The following is a 24,444-nucleotide window of genomic DNA, read 5'->3' on the forward strand; positions in this document are numbered from 1 at the left end:
GGGAGGAGAGGGAGAAGCAGGCTCCCCACAGAGCAGGGAGCCCGATGCGGGACTCGATCCCAGGACCCTGGGATCATGACCTGAGCCGAAGGCAGACGCTTAACCGACTGAGCCACCCAGGCACCCTTGCGTGGTGTTTTTTAAATCTGTGCTGATGATCTTTGTCTTTTCATTGGTGTATTTAATGTCATTCACATTTAAAATTAATTCACATTTAATTTACATTCACATGTAAAATAATTACATAGTTTATATAGTTGGATTAATAGCTACCATATTCATCATAAAATTATACAAGGAAGGATAAAGATGAAATAAATTATTTGTTAATGTCCTGAAGTTTGTGATCCCTTCCTACTATTTAATATCTTAAAGCCCAATATAACCTTTGTACAAGGTTCATTAGTAATAAGCATTTGTCAATTTGTATTTCAAATGAATGATTTCTTTCTTCTCCAATCTGATTAGGGGCTAATAAAATGTCCTATATATTATGCAATATTCTAAGTACTTTTTATGCATTAACTAACTTAATCTTTTTTTTTTTTTTAAAGATTTTATTTATTTGAGAGAGAATGAGAGAGAAAGAACACATGAGAGGGGATAGGGTCAGAGGGAGAAGCAGACTCCCCGCCGAGCAGGGAGCCCGATGCAGGACTCGATCCAGGGACTCCAGGATCATGACCTGAGCCGAAGGCAGTCGCTTAACCAACTGAGCCACCCAGGCGCCCCTAACTAACTTAATCTTAACAACAACTATATGACATAGGCAGTATGATTATGATGAAGAAACTGAAACATGGAAAAGTTAAGGTAAAGGTCACACAGCTTGTAAGTGTCAGCATTTGGATTCAAACCTAAGAACTTGGCTCTATTTGTTACCTCTTAGACTTGCACTGTCCAGGATAGTAGCCACTAGACATTTAAATAGCCATTTAAATAGTGGCTATTTAAATTTAAATTAAATTAAAAAAATAAAGATTTAGTTTTTCAGTGTCATGAGGTACATTTGAAAAGTTTAATAACTTTATCTAGGTGGTGGCACCATGTTGGACAGCGCCACTCTAGAACATTTTCATCATCAGGCCTATTGGACAGCACTGACTCAAGCAACTGGTCATCGTGTTTCTGTCTTGTGCTCTGGCTTTGGTAGAGCTCATGCTATGAAACAAGCATTGGCTTAGCTCTTTTTCATTTGTTTGCATGTGCTTGCAGGATTGGTATTGTCTTCAATCCAGTGTGTTCTGTAGAAATCTTTGAAAGACCGTTGTCTACTTTGTGGTGTTTGGTTTAGTTAAAACAGGTAACATAACCCATAAGTCCATTTAACTGGACACAATAAACTGCAATATGTCAAAATAGAGGAATGAGTGAGGATGACACCGTCCCCAATCCCTTGATGCTATGAAATACCTCACAGTATTGTCTGACACAGGATTCAGGAGATGATCTCAATGTCCATTTATATGTAGATAGATAAATGTAAGTAGGGGCTCTAGTACAGTCTTCTAGCTCTTGTACGCTCTTTGGAGTACACAAGCCCTCGACTTGGAAAGTCCCTATTCTAGATCTTTGACCTTACACTTTTGAGCTGTTTCTCCCTCTTCGGTGCCTTGATCTTTTATCATCATTCCTCTGTCTTCCTCTTTGCAAAGGAATAAGCAAAACTTAGGCTTGAAACTAGCAAGACTGTTGCTCAGCAGGGGAGCTAAAATCTTAACGGGACACAGATGTTCTCTATGTGGAATACAGGGCCAGAAGGAGACAATACATGGAAGGAGGGAAATAAGAGTTCTTCAAAGTGGCTTTCTTTGATTCTCTTAAGAAGGGTCTTGGTTGCTTCTTTGACAAGATAAAAATCCTTGATGTCTTTTGCAAACACATTTTCTGCTTTTAGTGCCATGTTTTTTGTTTGATTGACTATTTCACGAGAACTTTTTCCCTCGGTGCAATCGTAAAAAATAATTATGACATTTTAACCGAATTTATCTTATACTGTGATAGAATCTGATATTTCTTTGTGTACATGTGAGACAACAAAATAGGGGTAAGTGTAATTTAAATTGCACTTGCAAAAACTTGCAAATACTTTTCATAAAGTTGTACATATAGTGTTTTAAAGCAAAAGGTGGCAGGAAACGAGTAGACTTCATTACCTCTCAAGATTACACTGTGCTTCTCAGTAGGAGCACGTTGGGGCCATTGGGGTATTTTGTGTAGGACTGTCCCACATGTTACTGGACATCTGACACTGTGGTCCCAGCACACTAACCAGGCCCAGTCACTGGAACAATCAAACTCCTGGCCTATCTTCAGTGCTCCCCTGGGAGTGGGTACTACCCAGGTTGAGAATTCTTGGGCTAACTGTTCACTCCAGACTCTCATTACTGTCTCTCAGCTAATAAGAGAGAAGATCATTATAAATCTCTAATTAAAATTACATGAAAATCCCCATTCAAGACAAAACAAAGCCTTATTGTTTCTAATCACAGCTCCTCATTAAGCATCTCCCATGAGCCTGGCACAGTGTTACATATCACATGTGCATTTTCTTGTTTCAACTCATTGCACCATGTGAAATGAGTGGCAGTATCCTTTTTTTTTACAGATGAGGAAACTCTTAAGTGCATTGTATGATTAAAATTTATCATCCACTATTTTGTAGGTACATTCTGTCTGCTAGGCACTGAGATAAATTCATGAACAAGAGAGACACAATTTTTGCCCTCATTGAACTTGCATTTAGTTTACACAGCTAAGTAAGTGGAAGCAACAAAATTTTAACCCAGATCTGTCATTTCTAGAACTGCCTCTTATTTCTACCACCACCTCTACCCAAATTATCTTCTTAAAGAAGAATTTAGTCAGCCAAGCTAATCCTAGTTGACGAGCTCTAAATATATTGACAGACATCCAGCATGATGCGATACACTTTATGGTCTTTCTCCTCCTAGGGGTTGCTGGAGTGCATGTGGACAGCTGTCTCCAGAGTAGGACTGTGGGCAGCCTGCTTGGCTGTAGATAAGTAAGAGCCCACCTATTCCTGTCTGGAATGCTTCCCCTTTTCTACAGAGTTTTTGCTGCCTAAGGAAGTTGTATCTGTTGAGACTCCACTAAAATACTTCCTCTGATACTTGGATTTTTCAAGTTCTAATCAACCAACCTCTATCTGTCCGTCCTTCCATCCCTCCCTTCTTTCTTTTCTTTCACTCATGCATACAGTATTTTTGAATGCTCATTATTTTTCCATATTCTAGGACTATGATAATAGAATCAACAAGACAGTCCCTGTCCTCAAAGTTCACACCACTCAGAATTACTTCTTTCACTCCTTTCTCATTGCATGAGTAACTCATAGAGTGCTCGTATAGTTTTTTAGGTTCAGTCATATCCTTCAATGCTTTTACTGTGATGGTATTTGTTTGGAACATTGATTAGGGTAACACTGATGTGCATTCAGTTAAGTAACATTCTTAATTTGATTGGTGTTACAATTAAAAGTTTGCATGCCAGGGCATAGACTGATGTGCAGAGTTTTGTACAAAGGAGAATTGCATAAAGTATATTATTTCATTCCTACTTTCAAACATTGAGAACTAAACACTAGAGGACTTTCTTTTTCAACAGGAATATCTAGTTGCCTATACCAGATATTCTATGTAACATGCACATGTTAGATATTAGGAATATAGTAAGAAAGAGGAAAGGACTCAGCAAATTGGGTGTGTTGAAAAATTCGAAAATTTTATTTCTCAAGATAAACTTTTACCCCAAAAACATGTTACTTGGGTGTGTGAAGTCCTTCCCGTTTAATTATGACTCACTGAGGGCGGAGGTCATGTCATTATCCTGTTTATGATGCTTATTGTCCCTTAACTATCTAATGCCACTGCAAGTCACTCTTGGCACTAACCATGGGCTGTTTTTATTGAATTGAATATGAAAGTAGAAGGTGTTTTTATCAGCCAGAGAGTCAGTAATACTGTGGAGAGATCATGGTTCTGGAAAACAGGAAACCTGAGTTTTATGTCCCAACGTCTTCGTGAGTGCTTCTTGTGATGGCCTCAAAGAAATCACCCAACCTCACTGGGGTCAGTTTCCTTGAAAAACGAGAAGACTCGTTAAGACTGTCTCAAAATTTCCTGCCTGCTACCAATCTCCTGTGATTATTCCATTACCATTATACAGTAAATACCTAGAGAAGGTCACATGGGTGTAAGAAAATCTAGCTTATAAAGTCCTTATTTCAGCTTTTAAATATGGATAGCCTTGATTGGTTTTATTTGAATTTTCTAGCGAGAACTTACATTTCAGCCTCAGACCATCTGCGTATGCTCAGCCTATGCATGAGACGTCATGTAGTTGGGTATGTGAACATGAAAGTTTTCAGTTGACAGTAAACAGTTTTCTCTTTTCTTAGCTCTTTAGACAGACCCAGCATTTCCCCAGGACCAGCTCACAGTGATGTTCATCAGCTGCTATGATGGGCTCTTAGAACTTTTACAGAATCTACAATCATCAAGCTCCCACCAACTCAGTAGATATCACTGGATGTATGTAAGTCCCCTGCCTTCAAGGTGACTAGGTTCTAGTAATGGAGTTAAAATGAATATGTAAGGTACTTGAACCTGAACTCTAAACAAACTATTGAGATACTTTAAGACAGACCATGAAGCGCACGGGGGAAGCCTTGCCAAATTCTCTGCTCCAATTACAGATAAACACTATAAAAATTTCCTAGTATAGATTTTTAATTGCTTGCATCCTGAAACTCCTGGACCCTGCCTGTAATCCTACACCAGAGATTGTCCTTGAAACCCCATGTCCAGAAAGTCCATCTGAGAAAACAATGCCTGGACGGACTCTGTGGGCTAAATGTTAATTTGTGCATATCAAACAAGAAAAATTTGGGAGGAGGCAGTAAGACTTCCATAAAACTCATTCCATGTAGAGTACTGTCTTTTGCTTTGAGAATAAGTATGTCTATCTTAGTAGCGTGGTGTTTAAAACATCCTTTTATGAAATGATGATGGCAGTGGTAAACGGTTTGTTATGTGGGTGGTTGATTGTTGCTATGATTGTCATTTTCATGTTCCTACTTGGCAAGGTCAGAGTTGATCATCCTTGAATTCCTCAAGAATAACAAACATTGCCATCTCTGTGGACATAGATTGTGTCTTCATGAAACTTATCTTCTGCTCTTTCACCCTATGGGAAGAAGTCAAGTCAGCAATACTCTGCTCATTTTATGGTTAAGCAAACAGGCTTGGAACCATGTGTTCTACATTTTCTATTAATGCAATACAGGCTTTTCCTGGCATTGATTAAAAATCTGCTCTCCAGACACCTCTGTACACAGTAATTATATGTGTGGGGTTATTATATATGAGGTCACCAGACCTCACGTTTTCCTTACACCTTGCAAATGTGGAACCAAGTCTTTCATGCGGTAGGGGAGGCATCATCTTCAATACCGTGGTTTTAATTAGTAATGGTAAGTTTTTGTAGCTGAAAAAGAGAGATGTCAATTCTCCTGGCTAAAGCTTCTAACATCTTTTGAATATCTTGCTTTGAGGGGACACTTACACATCAGGTTTTGATTCTCATGCAGTTGTTTTCCATTCTGAGAGGAGCCAACTATTATCCTAAAAGGTCAGTATTTGGCTTCCATGCTTAATCAAACAATCGAGCTTCATGGCAATTCTTATATTAAATACAAGAGTTTTTTGTTAAACGCAGATGTCTTTCTGCTGCATCTTAGGCAGTTGCCTGGTGATTCAGAAGACTTAACACAAGAGCTGTCTACTTCACTTCTTTTTCCACTAATTACTGCAGGGGCTCTGGCTGAGGCATACCTTAGCATATCTATGGAGGAAAAAACCGTGAATATTAAGTAGAGCACAAAAAGGAGTTCAGGAGGAAAAGAACCCTTTAAGTGCCTCTACCCAGTTGCCCTCATGACTTTTTTTTTAATTGAGGTATAATTACCATACAGTGTTATATTAGTTTCAGGCGCACAATATAATGATTCAACAATTCTATACATTTCTCAGTGCTCATCACGATAAGTGCACTGTTGATCCCCTTTACCTATTTGTTACTGCATACACTTTGGAGTCCACAAGGCTGCCTTTAAATTTTGTCTGTCTTGTATAGAAACTATGATTTGAAGTAAGCTGTTTAACCTCTTCATTTGCAAATAAAATAGCTAACATCTATTGGCCCTGGATGAGGACCCCAGATTGCATTAAGTTTGCAGCAGAACTTCTCTTAATTCTCCCACCCATGAAGGAGTGTAGCAAACACTTGTTTAGGTGCTCATCCCATAATAACTCATTCTCCCCTCCCTTGCTCCTAGAACCCTGATTTTGTGTGGGTGACAATGCGTCTCCTACGTATTTGCTTTTCAAGCTTCACTTGTAGCTCAAGTGACCATATATGACAGGGTTCTGGCCATGGAGACATAAGCAGAAATCTGCTGGTTCTGCCTTAGTTTTATGGATCAAAGAGAACCTTGTGGCTGGTCCCCTCTTCTCTTTCTGCCCTAAATACTGACATGATGTCTGGAACTGCAGCAGCTATCTGTGCTTCCCAAGAAAGTGCTGAAAGCATCATAGATGCCAGCCCTGACATCGTAGAAATGCTAAACCAACATCTGCAGTCTCCGTTTTTCAGGCTTCCCGTTATGTGGAAGAATAGACCCTTATTTGTTTAAGCCACTTTATCAGATATTTCTTTACTTGCAGTTGAAATACATTCCTACCTGCTACAAAGTATTATTATTTTCAATCTCCAGATAAGGAAACTAAGGCCCAGGGATGTTAAATAATATATCTGATTTACACAGCTAGTCTCTGATGGAAGTGGATTCAGACCCCACAAGGCAGACTTACAGCCTGAGCTCTTAACTACTTGTGGTTTTTGGAGGAAGGACATGAAATTACTTACATAAAGCATTTTAGCTTAACATGGTGCCTGGCTTGTAGTACATGCTCATTAAAATCTTAAGACCTTTCCCACAATTACAGCTATTGCTTAACAGTGTGACTCTTGGGTTTTGATTCTCATGAAGCTATTTTCCCTTCTGAGAGGAGTCAACTTTTATCCTAAAAGGTTGGTATTCAGTTTCCATGCTTAATTGAACAATCCAGCTTCATGGATGTAATAGGTGCTCAGAGAGTTTGTTCAATAAGTGAATGAATAATTCCCTTAGAGAAATTTTCCTAAGCAACACTCTTAGGGGGTTACTATATGCCTCTTTGATAATGAAACGAAATTTTTTTTAAGTATTAGTATAGTACGAAGTTTCACTAAAGTTCTAGAAACGAGTCTGCCTTGGTTCAGATCTAGCCTCATCACTAATTGATAAACTGTGTGATATTAGGCAAGTAACTTAACCTCTCTGTGCCTTAGTTGCTTCATCTATAAGATGGGGACAGTAATAATCCAAACTGCCTCATAGTAATGTTATTAGAATTAATTGGAATAATAAATTTAAAAGTTTTTAAAACGTTTGGCATATGCACTCAAAGTTGTTAGCTTTTACAATGATAACATTTTTATTAATTCACATGTACCCTACTAAAAGTGGTTCCAGTTAGTGAAGCCACGTTGAAAACAAGATTGTCATGGAGTAGATGCAGCAATTCATATGTGGATTCATAGTGACTTACCCACATTAAAATATTGTAGGGTCAGAATAAAAACGGGGATCTCAGCTTGGTAGTCAGTGCCTACATGCTTGATTTCCTTCATAACTATAAATTCACTTTAGTCTTGGTGTTTCCCTTTTAAAACTAAAAAGAAAAAAACATTGTATACTTTTAATGACAAATTATAAAATGTTCCCACTTGCTTCGCTTTTCCTGCTTCTGTTTTCAGATTTGCATGTGAGTTTATTTGAGAGGAATCAAGTCAAATTGATCAGGAAAAAATAGCATCTCTCTACCTTACTAGCAATTATTATTACAACTTAAAAATCAAAGTCAGCAAAGACAACAAAAACTAGCAATTATAATGTTAGCTTATGGAATTCTATTTTTTAAAAGGGGCTAAAACTTCTGGAAAGGTGTCAAGAGATTGGCATACTATTCTCCAGTGAAACAACCATAACTAGTGAAAGTGCTTTTAAAAAAAACAACCCAACTATTTAAAGTCTCTGGAAATTGTCCTAAGAGTGTACAGCAAATGGAGAAATATTTATTCAGCAAAATCTACTAAATATGTAAGGTCAGTGAGAATCAGTGGCACTTGAATCATCACCCTCTCCCTCCCTATCTCTCCTTGCTAGCTGAGCTTGATAGAAGCTCCACTCTAGGCCAAAAAGATCTGCCATTCCCCTCAGTTCCCAATCAAGGGATACAGTATTTTACCAGGAGCAACAGGCCAATATTTCTAATCATGTACAACTTCAAGTTACAGAGACTGAGTTCTCAGTGAGTGCATCAATGAGGTTGGATACTCCTCTCCTCCATCCAGTCCCCACTCATAGGGTGGAGGCTTTACTCCAAGCATGGAAGTCTGAGAATAATGGGTTGCTAATTATCCTCACCCCAGCTAACCCATAGGGGAAGATTCCATGCCAGGAGAGCCAAACTGAGAAGGACAGAGGCTACTACCCCTCTCCACGTCTCTGCTTATAAAGCAGAGGTGTCACTCCAAGAGAAGCAGACCCCTGTCACTGTCCAGCACATGAATCAGTGGCTCAGAGATTTTGCCCAGGGGGTGTGATGCAGCCAGTAAGAACAGAGAGGTCTGAAGCTCACCCCTAAATGAACTGACTTTATTTGAAACAGAATGAGAGGAAGTTCAAACCTAAGGGCATTCTCTAAAACAATGAAGATTTGGTAGAAAGAAATTAAGAGGGGCTGGTAGTTCTGAGCATCAAGCTAAACCATAGGCCAGCTAGTTTACTAGAAAGAATCAGGAAAACATATAGCTTCTAAGAGCCCCCCCGATGTGAGAAAAGTTTCAAAGACTGGCCCCAAACTACCCCTGCCTGCATTTAATTAGATCAAACCAAGGAGCAATTTATGGAGAAGAGAAAAGGAAGAGAAAAATCACATGCAATTAATGGAGTCTAATAGCTGAGTGTGATACAAAAGAGATAGAAACTAAATAGGGAAGTCAGGGAATGAGAAGTTCAAAGAAACCCCTGTTAAAACCACTGTCATTCCAGGATGACTGGTGTATACTGAGGCTTCATACTGTCAGATGCAGGAGAAGGGAATTACATTTCATTAAAATAGTATACCCAGATTACTAAACAAATAAATAAGTGTGCATGCTCATACAAAAGCCCAGAAAGGGAGGAGAGAAATCATTGCCCAGAATTGCTGCTATACATTACCTAAAATGTCCCATTAAAAGAAAAAAAAAGACATGGAAAAAAACCAGGAAAATGTGGGGGTGCCTGGGTGGCTCAGTTGGTTAAGCGGCTGCCTTCGGCTCAGGTCATGATCCCAGGGTCCTGGGATCGAGCCCCACGTCGGGCTCCCTGCTCAGCAGAGAGCCTGCTTCTCTCTCTCACTCTGGCTGCCGCTCTGCCTACTTGTACTCTCTATCTCTCTGTCAAATAAATACATAAAATCTTAAAAAAAAAAAAAAGAAACAGGAAAGTGTGACTCATACACAGAAGGAAAACAGGCAATAGAAACTATGAGGGGGGCTAGTTGTCAAATTAGTGGACAAAGACTTCAAAGCAGCTGTTATAAGTATGTTCAAAGAATTAAACCATACTTAAGGAAATAAAGGAAGCTATGATGACAATATCTCAACAAACAAAGAATATCAATAAAGAGAAATTGTTTTTAAAATAACCAAATGGAAACTCTGGAGTTAAAAAGTATAACTGAAATAAACAGTTCACTAGAGGAACCAACAAATTTGGAAGAATCAGTGAAGTGGAAGTTAGATTGATAGAGACTTGGTAAACCAAAGGACAGAAAACAAAAAGAATGAAGAAAAATGAACAGAACCTCAGAGAAATGTGGAACACCATTATGCATACCACAATAGACAGGTAATGGGAGTACCAGAAGAAGAGAAGAGAGGCAGAAAGGAACAGAAAGTAATGTGCCCCCCTTCAAAAAAAGGCTGAAAACATTCCAAATTTGATGAAAATTAATTTACACATCTCAAAAACTCAGTGAATTGCAAGCAGGATAAACACAAAGAGATCTACTAAGAGACACATCACAGTAAAAATATTGAAATATAAAGGCAAAGAGAAAATTTTGAAAGCAGCAGGAGAAAAAGGGCTCATCATATATAAATGAATCCTGCTAAGACCAACATTTGACTTCTCAGAAACGATGGAGGAAAGAAGGCAGTGTAATGACATATTTGGAGTGTTGAAGGGAAAAAAACCGCCAACCAAGAATCTTATGTCCTGCAAAGCTATCCTTCACAAATGAAGGCCAAATACAGAAATTTCCAGATAAAACCTGAGAGAATTTGTTGCTAGCAGACCCACCTTACTAAAAATAATAAAGGAGATTCTTTAGGATAAAGGCACATGACTGCAGATGGTAATATGAACCCTTGAGAAAAAACAGTGAGTACTGGGAATGGTAATTACATAATTATAAAAGATAATATAAATGTATATTTCTCTTCCTTTCTGCTCCCTGATTTAAAAATCAATATATAAAACAGTATGTATATAATTATACTGTTGGGCCTAAAACATATAGAAGTGTGATATATCTTACGTAACAGCACAATGGAAGCAGGTGGGAACAAAGCTGTATTGAAGTAAGGAAATGGCACCAAATGGTAAAAAGAGAGGTGAGGAGTGGGAGGGGGCATAATGGATGTTAAGGATTTGAGGAAATGCAAAATAGTCCTCTACAGTACCTGTAAATGCTTGTACTCACAATGCTTTAAATTGCATGTTTTCCTCTTGTAAACTGGAAAAATTCATAGTTGATTTAATATCTACTTTTGTCCCAAAAAGCACACTTATTTTTTGACACTGAAATGGGGCCAGTTGGAATAATTGGTTGCTTGGGCTCTGTGATTGCATCAGACCTTGCTTTTCACCTCAAGGAGAGAAACTACTGGAAATTTACTGACCTCAAACAATTTTTATGCAAAAATGAATCAGAATTTTAAAAAAATCCTTTAATGCATTATGAATTTCACAATTATAAATCAAGCTTTATCTGTCAAAGTATATTCCTATGGTTTGATCCTTGAGATTTATTTAAAATTAAAGGCATTGGTTTGCTATTTTTGGGGTGGTTTTGCTTAGAAACCTTTCAGCAATTCAATTTTTGAGAATTGTATTCTCACAGAGTCAGCTGAATAGTGCTCGTGATATAACTTATTACTTTAGTTTTGTAATTTCCACTTTCAAGGTGACTTGATTTATTTGACTGATACATTCCAAAGGAAATGGAAGAGTAATTTAGACCCTCTACCACAAGGTCATGATACTAAGTTGTGGGTACATATTTGCAGCATTAGGTTTAATATAAGCATTACTATATGCCCAGTAGTGAGGTAAGTTCTGGGAAAATGAAGATATGAAGATGAATAAGATAGGATAGTCCCTTGTCATCAAGGAAATGGTCATCTCAAGGGACAGTTTGGTCTGGAAACAAGTAATTTCAATTTAGTGTGGTATTGTGTTAGATGGAAGTCCAGGTGCTCTGTGACAAAGAGGAGAGCATCGAGCAGGCAGGGGTGGGCAGGGAGAATGGAAAGGAAAACTTGGTCAGGGGGAGTTTTCAAAGGAGACAACCCAGACTTCAAAAATGGGTGTTTGAGGCAGAAACATATACACTCTCTTTCCTTTTCACATCAGAAATTAATCATTATTAGATAGTAAATAACATTTTAGAATAATTTTAAAGAAATTATGCCAATGATACACATTTCAGTCAGGAATTTCAAATGAAAGGGACAGATATCCAACAAAAACCAACTTAAGCAAAAGAGAGAACTGAGACATCAGGCTTCAGGCACACTTGGATCAAAGATTTCAAATGATGCCATCTCTCTACCCTATGGATCTGCTGGCTTTTGTGTTTTGGCTTCATTTCCTCCTATTGCAGATAAGAACTTATATGTAGCTGAAGTGAAATGGATGTCAGTAGCCCCAGATTCACTAATTCCCAGGTTAGGAATCCCAGGGCAAAAAGGCTTTTCCCTTCCACCATTTATATATACATCTTAAAGAAAATTCTATCTGGCCATGCTTGCCCATTCCAGACCTTGCTTGGGTCATGTGCTCATCTCTTGACCAATCAATGAGCTGAGGATAGACTGTGATGACTCATCCAGCCTGAGTCACATTCCCACATCTGGTAGAGGAAGTACTGTATAGACCATATTACCAGGGTCACAGGAATTAGCATAGAGTGAGGGAGTTTCTTAATAAAAAAGGAGTTCCTTTACTAGAAGAAGAGGGCAGGCTAAAACAACGGCTACCTGTAGCAGAGACTGCTTATGGTCCCTCAATATCTATTCCTCTCTCTTGAAGTAACCACCCCCAATGTTAGATATGTATGTGTCCACCGAGAATAAAGACATATGTCTTAGACTCAGTTACAACGAGGTGTGGCGATTTGATGAAATCTGTCAAATGAGTGTATGTAGGATTGCTGTGTAACAGCTTTGGAAATCTTTCTTTAAAAGTAGTTATGCACCCTTTGCTTCACTTTTCTTGTTAGTTTTTTCTTTCCTCTCTTTTGGAATTAAGATATGATGGCTAGCTCTCTACCTGCCAAATTGGACCAAGAAGAAAGGTCCATGCCATAGAGTCTCTGAGGACTTTGTAAAGCAGAGCTGCCATACCTTTGCTGAACTGCCTAGTTCCAAACTTTTAGGTGAAAGAGAAATAATTATCTCCCTTGCTTAAAGCACCATGTTTGATACAAACACATCACAGTCCACTTCAGGGCAATTCAATACTTCCTCTCTAATAACTGTGCTTCCTCAAACCTTAATTATGATCTTTTTTTAAAAAGATTTTATTTATTTGTTTGTCAGAGAGAGAGAGAGAGAGCACAAGCAGGGGGAGTGGCAGGCAGAGGGAGAAGCAGGTCCCTGCTGAGCAAGGAGGCTGACTCAGGACTCGATCCCAGGACCCTGAGATCATGACCTGAGCCGAAGGCAGACACTTAACTGACCGAGCCACCCAGGCGTCCCAACCTTAATTACAATCTTCAGTCTATACAGATGGTGTGATGTAGTTACTCATCTAGTCAACAAATATTTATTGAGACCTACTATGTGCCGGTTCTAGGCACTGGGGAGGCAACAGGGAGTCAAACTGTTCAATAGACTAAGAAGCTTACATTGTAGTTGGAGAAGGAGAAATAAAAGAATAGGTATATAATTTATAAATGGTAAAACATGCTAAGAAAACATGAAGAAGCATGATTAAAGAGATAGAAGGGCTATTGGGATGCTAATATTATTTTACATAGGGTGATATAGAGGAACCTCTCTCTGATAAAATAATATTTAAGTAGTGATCTAAATCAATGGAAGGTGTGATGGTTAATTTTATGTGTCAACTGGATTGGGCCAGATGCGCAGATATTTGGTTAAGCATTATGTCCCTGTGTGTGTGTCTGTGGGGGTGTTTCTGGATGAGATTAACATTTGAATCAGTAGACTGAGTAAAGCAGATTGTCCTCCCTAATGTGGGTGGGCCTCATCCAATCTGCTGAAGACCTGAATAAAATAAAAGGCTGAGTAAGAAAGAACTCTTTTTGCCTGGTTGTCTTCTAGCTGGGACATCAGTTTTCTCTTGCCTCTAGTCTCAGACTGGAACATACACCATCATCTCTCCTGGGTCTCCAGCTTGCTGACTGCAAATCTTGAACTTGGAATTCACGTGACCCAATTCCTTAGAGAAAATCTCTTTTTGGCACAGGAAGGAACAGTGGAAAGTCTAGTGAGTTTAGAGCAGTGGTTTTCAAACTTTTTGGTCTCAGGACCCTATTGCATTCCTAAAAATTATTGAGGATCCTTAAGAGCTTTGGTTACATGGATTCTATTTATATTTGACATATTAGAAGTTAAAACAGAAAGTTTAAAAATATTTATTGATTCATTTAAAACTACAATAATAAACCTATCACATGCTGATATAAATAATTTTATGAAAAATAACTATTTTCCAAAAAAAAAAATAATGAGAAGGGTAACATTGTTTTGCATTTTTGCTAATCTCTTCAATGTCTGGCTTGCTGGAGGACAGCTGGATTCTGCATCCAATCTGTTGTAGTATGTTGTTTTGATTTTAGTGTATGAAGAAAATCTGGCCTCACACAGGTACATGGTTGGAAAACAGAAGTATTTTAATAACCTTTTAGATATTTGCAGTTATTTTTCTTTGATATTATAGTTGACCCTTGAACAACATGGGTTTGAACTTCATGGGTCCATTTATACATGGATTTTTTTTCCAATAACTACAGTATAGCACTGTAAATGCATTTTCTCCTCCTTGTAATTTTCTTTTCTTTAAATTTTTATGTTTTTTTTGTTTTGTTTTGTTTTGTTTTGTTTTAGTAAGCTCTACACGCAATGTGGGGCTTGAGATCATGACCTTGAGATCAAGTGTCACATGCTCTTCTGACTGAGCCAGCCAGGCACTCCCTTTTTTTTTTTTTTTAAAGTGTATTTATTTGTTTTAGTAACTCCTTATAATTTCCTTAACAACATTTTCTTTTCTCCAGCTTACTATATTGTAAGAATATAGTATATTGATATAACATAGAAAATATGTATTAATTGACTGTTTATTGGTAAGACTTCTGGTCAACAGTAGGTTATTAGTAGTTAAGTTTTTTGGGAGTCAAAGTTATACACAGGGGTCAGGGCCCCTAATCCATGCATTGTTCAAGGGTTAATTGTACATCAAAACTCAACAAGTGGTAGTCTTTTAGAGGGTAGTTGCAATGTGGAATCTGAAACTATATCAAGAAAGTATTTGTTCCGTGTACCCCTGTGACAAAATAGGCATGAAAACAACATTTTAGTATTAGAATAAAAATAACTGTGGCCTCCAGACCCCTGAAAGAGTGTCAGGAACTACACTTTGAGAACCGTTGCTCTAAGAGCAGAGTAGGTGAGACAAAATGGATGAAGAGACCATCAGGGAGCACATGTAGGAAACTGTAGCTCATGATGAGCACTTGGAAATTTGTTTTCAGTCAAAGGTGAAGTCCCTGTAAAGTGCTGAGTGGTGAAGTGAGTTGGTGTGACATTTAGAAGACCCATTCTCTGTATATATGGAGAATAGACTGTGGGGGCCCAGCGTGAACAGAGAGGCCAGCTAAGACGCAGGTGCAATATGTGCAGGTGGGATAATGAGAGCTTAGACCGCACAGGTGGTCTGGCTCACCACATAAACATTTGTGAAACAGTGGAAATGGAAACCTGTCTTTGCCTGAGGTCATTTAGCTACTCTGTTAAGGATGATTCAATGAATTTAAGCTTTTAAAACCTCTGTTTTTCTTTGTGGATGCTTCCGATGATCTACAAAAGCTCTCGTCTCAGGGAATCAAAGTAAGAGCATAAAAGAACCCTGGAGAACATTTTCATCAATAATTTTTAAATTATTCTCTAAGGAGCCACAAGATCTCTATGAAAGTAGGATGCCAGTAATTATAGGAATTAAAGGTAACCAGTAGCATGTGCTTCAGCCTCCTCATCTCTGCTTGGGTCTGAGCAATTCCACTTTCATCTGTTGTATTAATGGAGTCTTTAAAAGCTTTTGTTCAAAGAAAGTGTTCTGTAGCGAAATAACAATTTATGAATAAATCTTGGCACTCTTTGCTGAGTCACGGTGCAGCCTCAGGGTCCTCAACACGGTATTCCACTCACATTCTAATAACAGATCAGAACTGGCCCTTCCCATGAATACTATCCACCATTCCTCATGTAAGCCCAAACTCCATATCTCATCACATAGCCATCAGTTACTTTCAGTGCCTCTCCAACTTTACTGGTTTCTACATCATACCCACCCTGCTTCCATGGCTGGATACAGTCAGCCATGTAGAGATTGTACAATGGTCAAGCTAAGGAAATTTTTACAGATTCTTCAGGGATTGAAAACCCAAATGCCTTCAGAAGACAAGTGGGTAGCAGGCTAAGAGCAGGGCCTAAAGTGGGAAGACAGAAATGTGGATGTTCTGACTGAAGGCATTCAGATTCAAAATTTAGAAAAAATTCTGGCAAACAATGACAAAACAAAGAAACAAATAACCTCCCACAATGCCTTATGGACTCTGTTTCGGCCCTCTAAAATCTTGAATTGGCTTGACTTGCCCATTTTTCACATGAGGCTTGCTAGTGGAAGGGCCGTGACTTGGGAGGTTGTAGAGATTGGGGACGTAGAGCTTGGATTTTGGAGTCAGATTCACCTAGATTGTATCGTGGGACCACCATTGGCGAGATGCATGATCTTGGAAATCACTTCTGTAAGCCTTCATTCACTCAACTATACAGCACCCCCCCCCCCCCCCCACCGAGGAAGCTGTTGGCCCAGGGGCCCTGGCACTTTAAGTCCTCAATAAACATAGCTGTTCCTGTTGCTCTTGGATAGGGTCCCACACAGATAACTGGGTTCCCCATCGTCCCGAGATTTGCTGTTGAGAAAATCTGCCACTGAGACGTCTCGTCCCTTTGGTGCAGGTGCGGACACTGACTCTAAGACATCAAAACGAGGAGGATTCGAAAAAGAGCGAGAGCTGAACAAGGAGATGAATCAAGGCATAGTCTGTGGTAGGACGTGAGCCTCCCATGAGCCTGATGTTGTACCTCAGGAGCAGCTGTTTTGCCTTAAGCATGGGGTCCCCTTTAGGGAATGTTGTTCATGAAAGCTGGTCTTTTCCTCAGGTTTCTCCAGCTCTGTCATGGGCTTCGGCAAAGGCCAGTGGCAGTCAGTTTGTGTGCAGGCCACTCTGCCCCCTGGGAGCACCAATTTACTGAGAGTCAACCGGGACTGCTGAATGGCTGTCAGGAGGAACCATTTTCCGTCAGTTCAAATCTAGAACAGATTTGAACTAAAGCCTTGGAATTAAAAAGCCAGCCTGTCTCTGGCTGAAGAGAGAACGAAGCTTGCAAATGCAATTTTAAGCTTGTTGCTTGGATGGGTTTTATGTTGCAGTATTATACCCTTCTTCAGAGTGTTAAACACTTTATGAATGTCTGTTGGCTGTTTGGGTACAGTATGGTTTTGATTAAATTATATTCATAATTCTGGGGAAACGTTATGCCTACCACACCCTCACAGTCTGGGTTTGTGGGACTGAAAGGGCCATGCTTTAATAGAGCGCCCACTCTCTCAATTTAGGACACCGGTACTTGCAAAAGAATCACTTTTAATTAAAGAATTTTCAGTGTGCTTGAGGGTGTGAAGTCTGAAGAAGAGATTCCAGCTGTCTGCTTTCCAGGCGTGAGGCTTCATCAGGTCACTTAAATCTCTTGGAACTTCTCTTTCTTCGTCTGTTAAACGAGCATAATAACGTCTCCCACTCAGAGCAGGGCAGTTAGGAAATTTAGAGTGCATCATGGGTGTTACGTCCTTAGCCCAGTGTCTGGGCATTCATTACCGGTGCTCTGAGCACCAGAATCGCCATGCCTTACTCTCTTAATGGCCTTGATCAGCAAAAATAATGAGTCAGATGTGGACATCCTGCATCAGCAATGCATGCATTACGTGGCTTCCATTTGGGAGGAGGGACCTCCAGTCATTTCCTTACCACATGGCGAGTGCTGGGAGGCAAGTGCCACAGAGAATTGAGGATAACATCATCTGCACTTTCTGGGGCTTTCCAAAGAGCAGTGACATTCTGCATTAGAAAAGTGCAAAATAAAATACAACGGCAAAAGAAATCAATCAGTAACTGGTGGTCCCAAACAAAGCAGGTGGGTGGAACGTGGGGTAGGAGTCAGCTGCAGTGTGGGCTTAGGTCTCCTGAGAAACTATGAGAATGGAGAAAGAGAAATTTCAGATTCGGGGACAGATAGGTAGAAATGCCAAAGGGCCAGGCACAGTGGCTCCCTCGAGGTTACGGTGGACCAGACCGCCCAATAGGATCACCAGTCCTGGGCTCACCTGACAGAGCCAGAAATGGGCTTTCTGGGTTCATCTGTTCTTCTAGACGCAGCTGCACCTGTGGTGACTTATGAGCAGGTACCCCCCTAACTACTCAGCCCAGCCCCGAAACTGTCCCCTTCCTTCACCTGCTGAGATGTTCCTAATTGCCTTGGGTGTCCACATTTCCTTTATGTGCAGGTGGTTCTTTTTTTTTTTAAACTAACCAACCTCTCTCTCTCTCATTAGAGTAGATAACATTTCTGGGAGAGGATTTTTCCAGCCATTATGTTCTTTGCTGTGTCAGACTGCTGATTTCCAATGAGACAACGAGTTGAGGGTGGGGGTGAGGACTTGGGGCTCATGAGTTTTGAAAGAGGAGGACATGGTGCTTGACACACTATCCTGGGAAGTTTTTCAGTAAGTACACTCTGAGCACCTGTATCACAATTCCACCTGGCTTACTTATTAAGAATTCAGATTTCTTTTTTTTTTCTAAAGATTTTATTTATTTACTTGAGAGAGAGAGGGAGAGCATGAGTGGGGGAAGGGTCAGAGGGATAGGGAAAAGCGGGCTCCCCACTGAGCAGGGAGCCCGACGCAGGGCTCGATCCCAGGACCTGGGGATCACGACCTGAGCCTAAGGCAGACACTTAACCGACTGAGCCACCCAGGCGCCCCAAGAATTCCGATTTCTTTGCCCCACCAACTCAGTCTCCAGGGGCAAGATCTGGGCATCTGTGTGTTTAACAAACCCTTAGGGTAATTTTATCACAGTTTTGTTTGAGTCCCTGCCCTGGTGGAAAGTCCCTGGGGGTGAACCACGTGTAATTTTAAGCAGCCAAATATATGATAGATTTGCTTACGTGATTGCTCCTGAAGATGAAATTCATCTACTGTACCCGACCATGTCGCTGGAGCACATCCTGCTGTAGGTCTCTACCACGTGGGGGGTGCGTGCACTAACTGGCAGAGGTGGAAAGGTGGGAACAGAGGGAGGATGCCCTGTCTTGTCCCCTTCTACACCCACTCCTTATTCTATATCAACTCCCAGGTAGAAATACACATGCCCTTTGATCCCCATTGTGTTCCTAGACTACCACTGTGAGCATATCTGGATTGTTTTGTTTGGACTTTCAAGGAGGAGAAAAAAGGCATTTAGCAGCCTTTTACAAGATCCTCAGTACATGGCAAAAAGGTCTCCAGTGAGCTTTAACACAATCTGCTCTAACTCAGAAACTCACTCAATCCCTTTCCTGGTATGTGTATTCCTTAAGTTCTGTGGCAAACCTTTGCTTTGTTTTGTTTTGTTTTGGCAGAGCTGAAGGAAAACTGTAATGGGGGTTATTTTCCATACTTTTACCATAAATTTTTATTTACCCATCAGGAAAGAAAAAAAGCAGTAAATTGAATGTTCTACTCTTAAGAAGGACACATGCCAGGGAGGAAGGAAACTCACAAGGCTCTTAATGACATCATTTACAAAAGAAAGTCCTTAGAAACCTCTAGTGCTGCCAGTCAGACTTGACTGGTTGATGTCTGAAGGAAATTAATTGATTCCTGTTTTTGTATCGAGTGGAAAGGGCATTAGACACAACGAATAATGGCTTTCACCTTAAATGCCTGCCCTCCAATCTTGCAAACACGAACACATACCCTCTCTGAAGAATTTTCTGAGAGAACTAGTTTAACTAAGTGAAGGGGCATCTCTTCGTTTCTGGTTGGAAAGGCAGGATTTTTGTATCTTTAAAAAAAATATGTTTTTAGAAAAGTAGTACTATATGAATGCTGAGATTTGAATTGTATAACTGCATACGAAGAGCTTACATGATGACTTTACACATCGTGAGCTTTCTTGTCATTTTTACCTCTACTTGTCATGTTCATCAAGTCAAGATCATATCAAAGGCTCTGCATCTAATTTTGTAACAGTTGTAAGTGTAATGAGCGTTTACTTTGTCCTGAGCATACCAATGCTTTAGAAGTCTGATCTTGTTAAGAGATCAAAAGAGGAAGGTACTCTAATTTTTATTTTATAGATAGCAAACTGAGACTTGGAGATGTCCAAAGTTAATAAGAACAACAAAAAGCAGTTGAAAATATGTGATAGGAACCCAGACCATCTGATTCCAAAGTCTGTGGAGCTAACACAACCCTAAGCTTGTAGCTGCAGCATTTTGCTATGTGCCCACACAGAAGGATGATTATTAGGGACAAAATATCCCTTTATTTCATTTTATAGGGATCAGGTTCAAGAGAAAGAAGATAGTAGAGGAAAGAAACAAAAACCCCCAAAATATGTTGGCCCTTGGAAAAAATAGGTCAGGACTGCCAGCCTCCTAATAACTGTTTCAAATCATTTTGGCTTTGCATTTTAGTTTTGTTCTTAACTAACTCTGTATGTTCATACGGGCAAGTGTCAGTGTCCTTGACTCTGGGTTTTCTCACCTGGAAAAGATGGAGTTGGATCAAATAACCATTAAATTCGTTGAGTTTCTAACATTCTATGAGTATACATGGTGCCTGCTTCAGGAAGCTCGCAGTCTCTAAGCAGGTGTAAAAAACACAAGCAATGCATGGTGCAAAGTAGAAGTTCAAGTGAGTAAGTGAAGTATCTCTTTAGGTGGTCTTGGAGTCAGTGCTAAATCAATGATAAAGACTATAAGGAAGGCAGAAGGATAACATAATCCTGGTATCATCAAGGATTTCCCCAAGGGGATAAAACTTAAGCTGGGCTTTTTAAAAGTTCAGACAGTTGGACTTACAAACATTTATAAGATGAATCCATGCTCTCTGTAATGAGTCAGATACCGTGGGAGTATTGAAGCTGAAGGACAGCCAGGATAGGTAGGCAGGAAGACGGGAGCCCTAGCCCTTGCATCGTCTGGTTTTTCGTTTTGCTGTGTTCCCATTAACACTGCACACACATTGCAGCTCACTTCACGTCACATCAGTGCCTTTCACTTAATGGCACTTTCATGTGGTCTGGAGTTCCTCAATGACACTTCTGGATCACCATATCTGGCCCAGTGCCAGCACTGACAATGCACTTAATAGATAATTGGTTGAATGGATGGTTGACATATTTTGGAGATGTTCATTCATTTAAACAACCACAACAACAGCAACTCTATTGGTCCGTTTGGGGGCCAGGCACTCCATGCAAAGATTAAAGTGATACTGACCCTGCTTTCACCCAACTCCATAGTGCCATACAACTGTGTTCATTAATAGCTGAAATGCAAAGTGGGAAGGGCAGAATGCATCAAGAGAAATGTTGTAATGGAGGCCCTCCCAATTTGAGTGGACTGGAAGGTAGAGTGCAAGTAAATTTTCAACTCAAACCTAAAGAGAAGAAGACATAGAATGGGCAAATATGGCTCCAGAGAGCTAGGTGATTTTTTTTTTTCCCTATCAGCCCCTCAACTCAAAGTGGATCAGTTTCGTTAGGACTTGGATGGTGGCTCTTAGATTTCCTTCACTCTGCCAGCATCTTGTCAGTTCAGGAGGCTCAGATCACATCCTGACTTTTGGGTAGCAGTGTATCTAGCCAGCAGAACCCCAAACACAAATGAAAACAACATAAGAAGAGTGTTGGTTCTCATCACAAACAGAACAAGAACTCAGGTGCAAGAGCTGGCCCGAGATTGAGGGGAAGGGAGAGGAGGATGAACGCAGAAACAGCCGGTCTTTTCATTGCCATGTGTCACCTCACAGAGAATGAAGCATGGAAGGTCTAGGTGAGTGGTGGTTCCACTTTAAAATGAACTAGTTAATTTGTTTGACAAACAAGTGGAGTGTCTGTAATGTCCAAGGCAATGTGCCAAGCTCTGAGAGACCCTAGAGTCTCCCTGTTTGTGTAATTAAATCTGAGAAAATGCAAAAGTGTATTAGTTTGTTAGGGCGGCCATTACAAAGTACCATAGACCGGGTGGCTTAAACCACAGAAATTTATTTTCTCACAATTCTAGAGGCTAATAGCCCAAGATCAAGGTGTCAGCAGTGTTGTTTTTTTCTGAAACCTCTCTCTTTGGCTTGCAAATGGCCCCCTTCTCCTTCTGGCTTCATAGCTTCCTGGGTATTGCCTATGCCCTAATCTCTTCTTGTAAGAATACCAGTCAGATTGGACTAGGGCTTACCCTCATGACCTCATTTTACCTTAGTTATCTCTTTAAAAGTCCTGTTTCCAAACACAGTCACCTTCTGAGGCACTAGGGGTTAGGAATACGAATTTTGAGAAGACACAGTTCAACCCATAACATGGAGCTTCAAATTCTCAGCCTCATACAGGAAGGGGAGAAGCTTGGGGGTGTTTATTTTATTAAAGTTTACCTTTAATAGGTAAGTAAATCTATGTTCCTCAACAAAATGAAAACCAGCTTGAAAAATCCAAAGCGTTAAAGTTTTTCATTTACTCAGGATTTTATTGTTTGGTGAAGATAGTAATTTTTCAATTTTTTTGGCACTAAGCTATGTTAACCAGCCCTGTTTTGTTTACTAAGTCCTTAGTTACAGCCTAGAGTTGACGTAGAATGTCTTGCTCTGGCAACGTGTACACAATGTACAAGGTCTAAAAGAGGAAAAAACATACTTTGCTGGCCTGAGGCTGAAATCTATAAAGGAGGAATTTCAAGGGTGTTAAAAGAAAGGATAAATGATGCTGCATGATTTTCTTCCAGTGGACATAGACAGATTTTTTGGACTTGGATAAGAGGAAACATTTTGACTTGGGATCAAGGGGAACAACATGACATTAAGATTGTTCGTTATGCTTATCAACAGGAACCTCTATGCTTGTTCAAGGCACTTCTCTTCCCATCGAGGACATTTTCATTTCTGACCTTAGTCATGACCTTTAAGTGCATGTGTGAAATGATGAAAGATACTGCAAAATTCCATCCCTGAGCCAATTTTGTTGTTATCACAGTGTGGTAACCTAAAAAAAAAAAAAAAAAAATCCTCATTTTGTGCATGGAACACAGTTTGGGGTTATTTTGAATAGTGCCACCTATTGATTTTAAGTTTAATAATGTTACTAATTTGTTTTTTTTCCATGAAGAAAACAATTTTGCTTAAAGTATTCCTAGACTAGTTGAACTCTAGGAGATATTATAAAACATCTATCTTGTTCATCTTCCTTATCTTACAGGGAAGAACCTGAGGTTAGCAGATGTTGCCCCTCTCTCTCTCTCTCTTAAGGTGAGCCTGTGAATTAGTGGAAGAATCAGGATTCAGCCCAACTGAATTCAAGGTTCCCCATCTCCCTACTTAGGGCTTGTTCTAACCGTAGAGTCACAGAGCGTTTGTGCCAAATGAGACCTTGGAGACCATTGAGTCAATCCCTCTTGTTACCATTAATTAATTGATTGTTATTAATTAAGGCTCTTGTGGCCCAGAAAGGTAAGACAATCTGTTGAGGTCACAGGGAATTGAAGCTAGGTACTGGAACCTTCATCTTTATTCTCCAAGTTCTGAGAACACTCCTCCAGGATTTCTCCCAGCACCTGCTGTGTGTATCCTGTGCACAAAGCTAGTGAAAGGGGCCCCGGGCCCTTATTTTACAGTAAGGAAAGGATGCATGGGGTTTGGGACTCCTCTTGTAATCTTTACCTTCCTTTTGTACAGAAGAATGATGATAGGACGGGGTTAGAGATTCCAACAAGGAAATAGACAAAGTTCCAGCTTTATTTAAGTGCAGTGGATCCTTTGAAGAATGTATTTTTCAATTGTTCAAAGTATGGACTACCTGCTAGTAAGCAAGGATCAAAAACAAAACAAAACATAAAAATGATTTTGTGCTCTCTTCCTTGTCAATGTGGGGAAACTAGATATAAACACTTCAAAACATACCTAAAAACACACTATGCATAGAACTAACTCACATACCAGGTATTCCTTTATTGTAGTCTCGTGGACATGTCTCCTCTTTCCACCCACAAATTGAAACCTTCTTGAAGCAAGACGGTATCTTAATCACTTTTATCTATAATACTTAGCATGCCCAATGCCAGTTTAACTTAATGAACTTATATTCAACAACAGTAAAATGTCATAATGATCAAGATATCATAAGACTCCTACATTGGTTAGAATTAGACCCAACTATGAGAAACAGGAAATAAAGGCAGTAGTTTAAACAAGTAGAAATGTATTTCTACCCCACATTCAAGATTTCTGTAGGCGGTAGCCAGCGCTCCATGGTGCAAGTGATCAAGACACAATTCTTTCTTATAAACTGTGGAGTATGGCTTCCATTCCAAAATGGCTGTGAGAACTCTAGTGATTACATGTAAATTCTAGCAAATAGGAAGGAGGGAAGTGATGAAGAATGATGTGCCCTCTCCCTTTGAGAATACTTCCAGGAAATTGCATACACCACT

The 24,444-nt window shown here is 39.8% G+C and overlaps 2 protein-coding genes across 7 annotated transcripts in view; both read left to right on the forward strand.

The window, feature by feature from the left end:
- Positions 1 to 4,548, forward strand: part of TAF2 (TATA-box binding protein associated factor 2) — a 92,401-nt gene extending 87,853 nt beyond the window's left edge. The window contains exon 27 of the mRNA XM_078072064.1: positions 4,421 to 4,548. Coding sequence (XP_077928190.1) covers positions 4,421 to 4,428 — 8 coding nt within the window. The 3' untranslated portion in view covers positions 4,429 to 4,548. The remainder of the gene's footprint in view (positions 1 to 4,420) is intronic.
- The window catches only part of ENPP2 (ectonucleotide pyrophosphatase/phosphodiesterase 2), a 144,641-nt gene continuing 124,646 nt past the window's right edge, over positions 4,450 to 24,444 (forward strand). For all 6 annotated transcript variants that reach the window (XM_078072065.1, XM_078072068.1, XM_078072066.1 and 3 more), the window contains exon 1: positions 4,450 to 4,557. In XM_078072065.1, the coding sequence (XP_077928191.1) occupies positions 4,465 to 4,557 (93 nt within the window). In that variant the 5' untranslated portion in view covers positions 4,450 to 4,464. The remainder of the gene's footprint in view (positions 4,558 to 24,444) is intronic.

This window comes from Halichoerus grypus, chromosome 5 (genome assembly GCF_964656455.1).
Source record: "Halichoerus grypus chromosome 5, mHalGry1.hap1.1, whole genome shotgun sequence".
In the NCBI taxonomy this organism is placed as follows: domain Eukaryota; kingdom Metazoa; phylum Chordata; class Mammalia; order Carnivora; family Phocidae; genus Halichoerus; species Halichoerus grypus.